This window comes from Agrilus planipennis, unplaced genomic scaffold (genome assembly GCF_000699045.2).
Source record: "Agrilus planipennis isolate EAB-ADULT unplaced genomic scaffold, Apla_2.0 scaffold1, whole genome shotgun sequence".
Classification (NCBI taxonomy): domain Eukaryota; kingdom Metazoa; phylum Arthropoda; class Insecta; order Coleoptera; family Buprestidae; genus Agrilus; species Agrilus planipennis.
The window spans coordinates 369,660-382,086 of record NW_020442466.1 but is presented as its reverse complement, the minus strand read 5'-3'; the positions used below and the strand labels follow the sequence as shown (position 1 = coordinate 382,086).

The 12,427-nt window shown below is 36.8% G+C and overlaps 1 protein-coding gene across 1 annotated transcript; it reads right to left on the bottom strand.

Moving 5' to 3' along the window:
• Positions 1-6,747: 6,747 nt before the first annotated feature.
• On the bottom strand, positions 6,748-11,959 carry LOC108732870 (odorant receptor 7a). The gene is made up of 6 exons (XM_018463867.2): positions 11,824-11,959; positions 10,275-10,482; positions 10,121-10,220; positions 7,872-7,976; positions 7,650-7,805; positions 6,748-6,807 (listed from the first exon to the last, which is right to left on the bottom strand). Exons 2-6 carry the CDS (start codon positions 10,457-10,459, stop codon positions 6,748-6,750), a joined length of 606 nt encoding a protein of 201 aa, XP_018319369.2. The 5' UTR covers positions 10,460-10,482; positions 11,824-11,959.
• Positions 11,960-12,427: the final 468 nt, after the last annotated feature.

The following is a 12,427-nucleotide window of genomic DNA, read 5'->3' as shown; positions in this document are numbered from 1 at the left end:
GAAGTGTGGTATTAAAAGCTTACAGGATTATGAGAAAACCACCGCACATAGAAACGGTAAGAAATGATAAAGCATTAGAAAAAGCAGAACAAAGGGTGCAGTAAGAAAAAACCATGAACAGTCAGTTAGAGACATGCTAGAAGCAGTAGCAAGAGTACCTTTAATACTTAGGGATGCAGGAAGTTTTACTTTTCGGGAAATGTAAAGATTGATTTAGGCTAGGAAGGAGTGCTATCATCAGTCTTCGGAATGACGATTATTGATTATTAGATTGTTCGTTATAGAACGAAAGCTTCTGGTGGTGCCAACATTTTCATCTATTTACGTCCATGAATTGATGTATAAAATGTGCAATGTCACACATCTCTCTCATTTGTATGAAATTACCGTTTGGCAATGTTGGGTGTCGGATAAAACAAACATAATGGCATGTTGTCCATAAAAGGGAGTCTGCATGATTGATGATCGTAATAGAATATTCTCGATTGATTTAAAGCATTGCAGCATTGAAAATTAACCACCAATCATAATAAAAATGTTTGCTTTTTGAATAGTTTTCCAATGGTCAATTGTATTTCGTATTATACTCACTATAAAATGCCTAGTGAGGAAACATTAGAGAAAACTTATTCTTCTATTTAAGTAATGACTATGTGACGTTACAATACATTTCTTAAAATCCTGAAGAGGACAATAAATTTGTCAGGTTTACGTTTTACTTTTAAGGGAAGATTTACCATTGATCTTAGGTATTTTTGATCTTTTGACACGAACCCCTCTGCTTTGACTTTGATATGTAAACCTTGTCAGGGAACATGTCCTCAGCGAGAGCATGACGATTCGGTTTTGATTGTTTCCAACACATGTAAAGAGAAATTGAAACGAAATTTAGTGGTGGCAACAACAGTCATAATGGCACGCAGGTATCATCCCGCAAATGCGTCTATCGATTTCGAAGCGAAACCGAGCTACCACCACGATTGCCATGGCACAAAACCAGCGTGGGCTCTGAAATGTTTCTATTACTAATGGAATCGGTTATGCCTCTCACTAAAACCAATTTAGCAGCGCGTTATCTACAACGATCGCAAAATAATTGCAGTTTTATCTCTCAGTATATCAGCACAACTCATTTGTATGCAAACTAATTAAGTTGCGTGATGCACAACTCTGATTCTTTACGAGGTGCTTCGTTGGCTACGGTGCGATCCTTCCACCAGTGAACATACGTATTACACATTTAAAGTTGATTTATAACAGTCACAACGCTGTTCTTAAGTTAAACGGATAAGTTTAGTTAATTATATTGTTTGATGTCCAAGCAGATTTACATTACACAATTAGAGTGAATAAATATTCTTATCTTATCGCCCTTCGTTATCGCAAGCATCAGGTGAAAAAACACGCGTACCTACTTGTGACCTTCGCAACAGCTGGTACGCAGGCAAGTCAATCGCACGTAATAACAATTGGTAGTATTCTACACTCCGCAGTAATCGTTGGAATGACAAAATTATTGCTTTACTACAAAATAGAAATATAAGTTTATTTTGAAAATAACAAGCAAAAAACAATGAGTTCGCACGTAGAATATGCAGATGGATGTGGACAGTACAATAAGAATGAACTGGCCACATTACACAGGAAATGTGGTACCACACCGAGGGGGTAAACCCTAACATAGATGACAGGTCGGTGTCGACTAAATCGTTATGCGATTAATGGAAGACAAATACGGTTTGAGTATCCCAGTCATTGCACTAGAAACAGGAATTCCGCGTTATACAGTGCGGAGGATTTTAAGGGAGAATTTCCTGCATTCGTATCTTATCAAAATACGCCATATCTATGACCGTGTTCGATATACCACACCTGCGCCAGGATGTACTTCCGTTGCTTTTGCGAATTGCACCGTTATCGTCACAGTATGAAATAACCTACAGTGCATTCCTTCCTCGTCCCACAGCATGTAGCGGCGCAGCGTTAGGCAGTTGCACTAGGCAATCCTGGTCATCAATGCTGGAGCAGTTGGAGATTTGAATAAGGTCATTACCCTCATATTTATATGTATCACAGGTTGGTGAGACATGGCTCATTCTAGCTCGTTTTCTTGTACCTTCTTCTTTAATTTTTCCGAAGTATTGATCAAAATGTTGATTGTTCTAGTTTTAGGGAAATACGAAGATTAGCTCAGGATAGGAAAGAGTGGAGGTACGTGTCCAATAAGTCTTAGGACTGACGACCTGATGATGATTGATCAAACATAGTGTAGTGTATTTGTAGTATTTGTACTATTTCCTCATTAATTTTTTCATAAAACGTAGCAAAGGAATGCGAGGAAGCATAGATGAATTTAATAAAGGAGAGAGGGAGGTGGTTTGGACACTTCCAGAATGGAAATGAAGAAATATATTTTACATTTTACACGAAAAGGGTCGTGTTGGCAAGCGGCCGACCGGCTCCGACTCTTCCCATTCGATTCGACTCTTGACGTTGCATGGTAGAGGAAGCGCAGTGGTCACAGGTGGCCGTGATCGGCTCTCGAACGATCCGTTTAAATTCATATTTCCATCATCTTCTCTGATACAGAATTGGCCATACGTGCCAACCATTCCGCCTAATGGTTAGAAGCCTTTTGCCTTAAATTGTGCTACTGTCAGCGCGCTTCCCCTATCCACATATTCTTTACGAACAATGCGCCAGGGCCGGACTGACGCCGCCGCGGCACCGTGCACACGATTCTCCCATTCTATGTACCGATGCCGTAAATTATTTTTCTTTCAACTGCAAATTCCTCCACCTTCCGATATTTACGAGAAGATGTAAAAGACATACGTGCGGGTATATAAAATGATAAACGTTGAAAAGCCATTTCTGCAACACTGAAGATTCTCTATGTTGCAGATGATAGATTCTGAAAGATGTCTTTCAAATATCTTCTATGTACGAGGTGTGTTCAAAAAGTACCCGGAATTTTTAAATTTCGCGGGTCTGGAGAGTCCGATTGTCAATTCTTTTTTTATTGTGTTGGTATACATGCCCCTAAAGTATGATAAAATTTTCGGCTGTATTCACTGTTTACTTTGTCTGTGGTAGTCGCTAAGGTTTTTATGAGCTCGCCGATTTTTGCTTGTTTAAACAATGGAAGAATTGAAGAGTCAAAGAATTTGTATTAAATTTTGCGTAAAAATGAAATAAAGTGTAACAAAGTGTGTGAACTGTTACAAAAAGCCTATGGTGAGTCTGCTATGAAAAAAACATGTGTTTACGAGTGGTATAAGCGTTTCCAAGATGGTCGCGAAGACGCTGAAGATGACGAACGCTCCGGTCGACCCTGCACGTCAATAATCGATGAAAATGTGAAAAAAGTGGAAAAAGTGGTTATGAATGATCGCCGAATCACAATTAGAGAAGTTGCTGATGAAGTTGGCCTATCAATTGGCTCATGTCATAACATTTTTTCAAATGTTTTGGGCATGAAACGAGTGGCAGCAAAATTCATTCCAAAACTGCTGAATTGTGACGAAAAAAACAATCGCATGAACATCGCTCAGGAGCTGTTAAATGACGTCAACGACGATCCAAGTTTGCTTGAAAGGGTCATGATGAAACATGGATGTACGGTTATGATGTCGAAACCAAAGCACAATCGTCCACCTGGAAGCATTCAGTGTCACCAAGAGCGAAAAAAGCACGTCAAGTTCGATCAAATGTCAAGGTTTTGCTTACTGTTTTCTTCGATTATGATGGCATAGTGCATCAAGAGTTCTTACCACAAGGTCGTACTGTTAATAAGGAGTATTACCTTGAAGTTATGCGACGTTTGCGTGAAGCAATCCTAAAAAAACGCCCCGATTTATGGAAAAACAATTCATGGCTTTTGCACCACGATAACGCACCTGCTCACTCGTCGTTGCTTGTTCGTAATTTTTTGGCCAAAAACAATACCGTAGTCATGCCCCAACCTCCATATTCACCAGATATGGCTCCATGTGACTTTTTCCTGTTCCCAAAGTTGAAGAGACCCATGAAAGGACGGCGTTTTTCCTCGATTGAAGAAATAAAGGCCGAATCGCTGAGAGTGCTCAAAGACATACCAAAAAGTGAATATCATGAGTGCTTCGAAGATTGGGAAAAACACTGGCATAAGTGTATTACATCTGGGGGGGACTACTTTGAAGGGGACCACATTGATGTAGACGAATAAATAAATATTTTTTTGAAAAAACGACAATTCCGGGTATTTTTTGAACACTCCTCGTATGGTAAGAAAAGATACTCTGTTGTAGACAGATTTAAAATCTGTTAAACTTTACACATTAATATACTTCATCAAATTAAACTTTCAATTAAATAAGGGTAGAGACAACTATAGAAGGAATATTGAAATTGGTTTAATGCTCTAATAAACCACCACTTTTTCTTCCAGTTTAATTTACAAATATTGGGGTTCCTATTAGTCGGAGAACTTTTAGAATCGGGTTTTGATATTAACCCTTACATTCAAACAAACAAACAAATTTAATCTAATGTTTGTTATTAAATCCTAATTACATTGTTGTAACAACACATGATGGTAATACAGTAGGGTGAAAACAGAAATTTAGAAGTTTAAAACTTATGCATAAAGCGTTTACAAATGTTTATTTAAAGAACAGGTCCCTGGTGCGGCTCAGCACCAGGAAAATGAAAATAGCAAATTGCACGACAAGAGAAAGTTTAATCAGTGCGATGTCGAGGATGCAGTTGTACCAGCACAGTCAACATACCTACCCCTGCTCGTTGCGATTCACCCTAGAGCTTATTGTTATTTTCAATGTCTACCGAACAATATAGACTGAGACGAGACACTGTACCTACTACGCCAAGTGTTACTACTTGGCGCATTCCATGTATTTCTTCTTCTGTTACAAAATAGAATGGAATTCTGATATTATTTTGAATATAAGAAAATGAGAAAATGGTATGCGCCCTGACATTTTGAAATATCAAAAACACCGTGAATTACTGTTTACGCTGCTATTGGACAAGAAATTTGAGGCTTGTGCGAAATGCATACTTATGCATTATTGCTTTTGTTACTTTCTAAATAAATTTGAATAAAAATGGTTAGATATGAGGTGATATTAAAATGAGTAAAAAAATCGATTGTCTGTAAAGTCGGTTTACTGACGATAGTTGAACGTGACAACGTCATAAGAAAATACTGACAAAATGGTTTCATTTTTCAAAAGAAAATTTTAATTTTATTTGTTTGATAGATATTTTGTATGGATATAGAGAAGGAGGTAAATGGAAATGTATTATTGTATAGCAGCTGTCCACGCGGACGCATCGCTCACTCAAGTAGGAGAGAGACAGATGTCGAACGCTGCCGAACGCGGAGGCCGATTGTGCCTCTTTGTCGCTCGTTCCGCGCTCTCGCTTGCACTTCAAGCCTTAAATGGAACGCCTCAGAGCGAGGTAACGCCGCATGAGTCATATTTTTTCGTGCGTGCAGCCGGCTCCATCGAATTATAAGACGTTGTCACGTCAGAAACAGAGCGCTCTATGGAACTATGGAAGTCAATAAGAAGTAGCCGAAATATATTGGTACTTACGACGTTTTAGGCATAAAAGGGCTATTTATAAAGATATTGGAAAAACAACGAATAAATACGTCATGTTTGGACATTGGAGATCAATAGAATCATCAATCAATCAAGATTGTGATCAGCAAACCCGAAAACGTCCCATGTCCAAATTGACTCCAGTCATGAAAAGCTTACAGCAATTAAATACTTTATATGTTTGAATTTTAAAACTTGATGGAATTTTCATTTTTTTTACTACTAGAAAGCAATATTAAGCGGATTAGCTCATTCTTTTGCTTTTTTGTTTAACAAACAGCAATATATTTTGGCCTATATGATATTTAATATGTATTCTATGATAGTGAGTATGCAACTGGTAATAAAAGCGGTAAAGACTTGCGTAGAGATTCATATTAATTGAAAATGATGTATCTACAGTCTGTTAGGGTCACTTTTGTCTATTTAAGTTCACTAGTATACTTCGTTTACTTTCTGTAGCGATGTTACCTTCAGTTTGACGGGCGCAAGGTAGAAAAGAACAGCACTTGGCCAGAAAAGGAAGGAGACAACTCTCGGTCAAACTCTTAACCGGTGAAAAGCATATAATCCGTACAGTACTGCACGGAAAAATTGACCATTCTATTCACTACAATTGCATTGCTCAAATGTGCTGTTATCGGTACCATTTACTATTTAAAATATCAACCAAGATATTGGAAGGGGCACATCGCTACAGAAAGTACTATAGATGAAGTATATATCTACGAATATTACATCATTGGCATATTTTGTGTGTAACTAAACAATCAAACAAAACAAACAGACAATACTGATAATGCTCGAACTTTCGTTATTATTCAGTAATTTGTAAAATGTGTATAAACTAAAAAATAATTATGTAATTAAAATAAAATAAATTTTGTCTAGAGCCTAGATTATGATCAAAAAGTGTAAATATATCTTTAGTTCCTATGTGGGACATATTCTAAAAATTAACAGTGTTTTTAAACAATTTCAAATTGAAAACTGTCATGGTGAAAGTAATACCATAATTGTAGGTGTTTCTAGTGCTCCCAAACATAGTAGTTTGGGGGTAAATTACTATAGGCAATAAAAAATCACAGAAGGCCAGATTGAACTTCGTCTGATGGCGGTTTATCGAATTGATGGATTTCTACTGCCCTCCTGAACCATTCTTCAAAATGGCATAGATTGAATAAGAAAAACGTGCAATCTGTTAAGAAAAAAATATTTAATTTTAATTAATTTTCTATTAATATACCCACAGTATTATATTGTAGAAGACTAAAAGATAATATGAAGAATAACTAGTAGCTCAAGAACTTGAGCAGCAACTGTCGCCGATACTTTTTAATCTGTATTGTATCGAGGGCGCGATGAGCAACATTAAGGACAGAGTAGCTTTGAGAATAGATATACAGGGGCAAAAAAATATCATTATTAAATTTGCAGATAATGTACCAGTATTAACATCTAGCAAGAAATAGTTAGAGATTAGCCTTAAATAAAATGTAAGCGGCATTATATGAAAATAAATAAAAGTAAAACAAAAATACCTACTGGTATGCAAGGGAAGAAAAAGTAGGGAAAGAGTGAATATAAAGATAGGATATGAAAAATTAGAAGAAGTGGATGATTTTCGATATCAAGGAAGTCAGATAACTCAGTAGAGGTATTAAACAAAAGGTAGTACAGAGTAGAGCCGCCTTTAACAATGAGAAATCATTCTATACCTGCGAACGTACCATAGAAAGAGAAGATTAGATATCCGAAGGTATTAGAAAGAGTACGAGAACAGAAGGCGCTATGGAAGTCAAAAGGAAATAGGCGAGATAGATCTGTATTACACTTCATCAAACAGGAAGGGCTAGTTACTTTTTATGATTAGTCATTTATTTATATCATATAGTTATTATTGTTTTATATAATTATTGATAGATTCCGTTGATGATTAGGTACTCTTTTTAATGCTGCTGCTAAGCAATTTAGTTCCTTACGAATGTGACAACTGAACTTTGACCTTATTGCTTTACTTTTAAGGCATATTTTACTTACCGAAACGAAAGTTGGTAGTGTTAACAATGTAAGTTTACCACCCGTGAAAATAACGGGTTTTCCCAATCGACACATGGAAAAGACCATTTTCATTTTGAAGGATTTAGAAGCGCATAGCCAATCTCCTTCAAACAGGGCATCAGATGTCGCCAAACTCTTAAAAATAAATAAAATAGGTATTTCAATGGGTAAATTAATATTACTTAAGTTTTTCTTGTTTACCATTTGTGTGAGTTTATTTCCATACCAACAATATTGAAAAATTTGCCAAGTTACAGCCAGAAGGTATGCCAATTCTGCAAAGAATTTCCCACTCGTTATTGGTACCTGAAATGTTAATTTTGTAACATCAATGTAAAGTGAATATACCTACATGAAATTAAACCTAAAGCTTCTATCATTTTTAGCTTAATTTTGAATCTAAATCTTTTCTTGAAGTAAAACACTGGAACGACACTACGGTAGCAGGTTTAGTGGTAAACATTTTGTTTATGTCGTTATCACATTCTTTATTTTGTACAATTAATTTCAAACTTTCAAAGTAAAGGACCTTACTAGATCTTTATGGAATACATGTACAGCTTAACCGAAATAGCTTGGCCCCTGAGTTTTCGAGAGAACGGCGCAAAAGATAGAAAGAATGAGCATTCGGAAGGAAAGAGATGAACTTTTCCACTCGATATTTGTGTATTGTACAAGTAAACTCATCCCAGGATGTTTTAATAGTATCGGTAATATTTTCACGAAAACTAATACATTTTAAACGAAACATTTTGTATTTTAAATAATTTTTGAAAGCATTTCACCCACCTCCGAAATTATCATTGTTAATTGTACTTATCGTTGAAGTTTTGGATTTAAAGTCGCTTTGTAATAATAAGGGTCGAGTTTGTATATACCCTCATGTTTTTAAGAAACCATGACAACCAAGGTGGCTTCACTAGAATATCAGAGTATCTATCGCGCATCAGTGGGCGTAAATATCCCAGTGTCCAAGCTATTTCTATCAAGTAATACACTTGAACTTATTCAATACGTATAATACTTAGGGTCAATTGAAAAGTCCCCGGCCTGACACATAGATGGCGGCACCAGAACTAAATCCATATGATTTTCAGTTAGTCCTAACCTTCAAAAGGCGCGTCTATAAATTTGACGGTTGTCGGATCATTGGTTTGTGAATTATAGCATTTTTAGTGAAGCAACTTTTGCTATTGTGAAAAAAATTGATAAAAAGGAATTTCGCGTGTTGATAAAATATTGCTTTTTGAAGGGAAAAAATACAGTTGAAGCAAAAACTTGGCTTGATAACGAATTTCCGGACACTGTCCCAGGAAAATCAACCATCAAGGATTGGTATGCTAAGTTTAGACGTGGTGAAATGAGCACCGAAGACGGTGAACGCAGTGGACGTCCAAAAGAGGCTGTTACTGACGAAAACAATAAAAAATCCACAAAATGATTTTGAATGACCGTAAACTGAAATTGAATGAAATAGCAGACACTCTACAGATATCGACGGAACGTATACATCACATCATTCACGAATATTTGGGTATGAGAAAGCTCTGTGCAAAAGTGGGTGCCGCGCGAGCTCACTTTTGACCAAAAACAACGACGAGTTGATGATTCAGAGCAGTGTTTGAAGATGATCACGCGTAATAAACTCGAGTTTTTGCGTCGATATGTGACAATGGATGAAACATGGCTCCATCATTTCACTCCGAAGTCCAATCGACAGTCATCGGAGTGGACTGCACACGATGAACCCGCTCCAAAGCGTGCAAAAACGCAACAGTCGGCTGGCAGGGTTATGGCGTCTGTATTTTGGGATGCGCGTGGAATAATTTTCATAGACTACTTTGAAAAAGGAAGGACCATCAACAGCGACTATTACATAGCGTTATTGGACCGTTTGAAGGACGAAATCTCCGAGAAACGACCGCATTTGCAAAAGTCAGTGAAAACGATGGCAAAAATTCATGAATTGGGCTTCGAATTGCTTCCGCATCCACCGTATTCTCCAGATCTGGCCCCCAGCGACTACTTCCTGTTCTCAGATCTCAAAAGAATGCTCGTTGGGAAAAAATTTTCGTCGAATGAAGAGGTGATCGCCGAAACTGAGGCCTATTTTGAAGCAAGTGACAAATCGTACTACAAAAATGGTATCGAAAAGTTGGAGGATCGCTATAATCAGTGTATCACCCTTGAAGGAAACGAATTTTGCAAAAAAAATGTGTTTTACTATTTTAGGCCGGGGACTTTTCAATTGACCTGTTATATATATATCATTGTATCTTGGAAATCTTTACAGAAAAATACAACTTTAAGAGAGCGTATTTTAAAAAGATGAATTTTTATGTCTAAGCGACACATCGGGAACTACCAATATCTAAAGTTTCAAAGAGTTTTTTTTTTCGTAGAGTCCTTTAGTTTCGCCTTATTTTAGTAGACCTATAAAAGAAACTTACCTCAGAAACCACATATAGACCTGCACAAAGAACCGTCACAGATTGTAGAATTTGTAAAAGGGCTATAACATTAAAGGTGTCTTCGATAGTCTCGCACATCCTAAAAACAATTTGTTAATGAAAACCGGATATTCGATATCTGATAATACGTTGCCTGAAAATCGTTTGGAGGTGGACGATGCATATATTTATTTCCTCATCCATAATCCCATGAACTCCTTTGTCAGTATCGTACAATTTTGGAACGTAACTGACATTCATTCTTCTGTATGATCGAACACGAATTGTCCTTAGAGCTTCCATTAGGACTTTCAGGTGAGCTCCCGAATATACAGTCATTGTAGTGAAAACGGTGTCGAAACCTTTTAATAAAGCGTAAAAAAAGATCATGTAGCGCTATGACTCTCGTCAAGCATTTTAAATTACAGATATAATCAATAAATAGTTGTGACAGAGTGATCCTGGAATTTTAATGTAACAAAATTCAAATACGAAGGCTGATAGCTTTGCTTAGCCCGTAGCCTATTTACAATAACAAATTTACATTATCTAAGCCATTGTCCTTTAAGGTAAACATGTTTTTACCATCGTTATTTTAGCATTTGTAACGCTTCTCGAAAAAAGGATTCTTCAGTATCTTCAAATCACTGATTTTCCGAATATGCAATCACTTTATCTGACAAAAATCGTTTACTACACCAGGATTCTTTAAGATTTGGAAACAATCGGTAATAGCTACGAGCCAAATATAGCGAACATGGTGGTTGCTTAACTAATTCGGGGCCCATCTGAACTATCCGCATTATCCTGATACAAGAGAACACCCATTCGTAACTCAACGTTTTTCTTTTATCGGTTGGTGTAATTAAATTGGCATAATAAAGCAAGAGATTTACCAAAATTACACCTTCAGAATTCTTCCGTGCTAATGATTGCAACTTCGGCGGTGGTGAACTTTGATGAATCTATTCCTTACGCTGTATTTTGGTCTCTACATCGTAATGATGGATCAAAGAATCAACCGTTCTCACTAGTTTTGCAAGAAAATTTTCTTTACCTTGTCTAAACGGAAGTATTTGATCACGTTGCTCAACATGCTCCACTCTAATGGTTTTATAAAACTCTCCTAAACTTGACCAGACAGGATTTAACAGGTCCAGACTTTTAATGTTGCAGTGTTAGATAGCAGGCCGCAATTTGACGTGATAATAAATAATTATTTCGATTTATAATTGGCTTAGGAGCGGTGCAAAGGGATCAGCACTCGTATGTTAAGAGATTTTGAGAAGATCGTGAGTGTGTATATATATTTTTCTTATTCTTGAAGCCACATAAAAGTGTTTATCAATTATAAAATTAGAAAATACTACAAATGGCGCAGTAAACGCCATCTGTAACACGCTGCTACATTTTAGGATTACATATGCTCCAACAAGGTCCACTTGTGTGTATATCTACTTGCTGAAAACGAATCCCGGCGTAGCCAACCTCAACGTGATAGGTACGTTAGCTTAATCGAATAAAATAATTCGAAGTGGTCTGTATTCTGTCGAAACTGCCTGCGACGCGCTGATGAGATCCAAAAAGATCGAAATCGCGATCCGCGTCTGGCAGTTTCGACAGAATACAGACCACTTCGAATTATTTTATTCGATTACAAAATTGTTTATTAAGTTCCTCGTTTTGTCTACTAGTTTCCTTACCTACAACAATAAACACAAATTTCGCGACACCAAACCCCTGGAAAATCACAGCTCCAATGTATCCCCTTACTGACGCTTTGTAATCCCATGGATAAATTGCAAAATACGGCAATGGGTCCGTGTATTTCACATGGCTAATGTTGTTAAAATCGACGTAGCTATTGTATTTATCCATATTTTTATGCAAAGTTATAAGACAAACAATTGACGATAATGCCACGACTATTAAGCCGGACACTAAAAACATTAAATCCACAGCCCTTTTTGACTTGGATTCTTCGTTAAGGATTTCGTCAGGTTTGAAGATTTCACATGACTTATACATTGATATTTTTTCAGTCAGTAGTTTTATCATTTGAAGAATTTCATCTCTCTTACGGTACCATACAATAACTTTCAACAATCCGACAAAGAGCACCGTTACCATATTAAAATTTTTAATCAGGTCGTTTGGAATCTTGTACGTTTCGAACAGTGCACCAAATTGTGTCAGGGCTAAACTGACGCTGAAACTGATTATATAGAAATTGTACATCCACCAGATAATGCATTTGAATCGAGGACAATCCCTTTCTGGTTTCCACATCCCTCCTATTTTGATGAA

Bases quoted from the DNA above. Each gene is read 5' to 3' on its own strand.
- LOC108732870 (XM_018463867.2), bottom strand. From the start codon at position 10,459: ATGACTGTATATTCGGGAGCTCACCTGAAAGTCCTAATGGAAGCTCTA. The intron at 10,221-10,274 runs GCAACGTATTAT...AATTGTTTTTAG, and splicing joins CACCTCCAAACGATTTTCAG to GATGTGCGAGACTATCGAAG. The intron at 7,977-10,120 runs GTAAGTTTCTTT...TTAACATTTCAG, and splicing joins GTCTATATGTGGTTTCTGAG to GTACCAATAACGAGTGGGAA.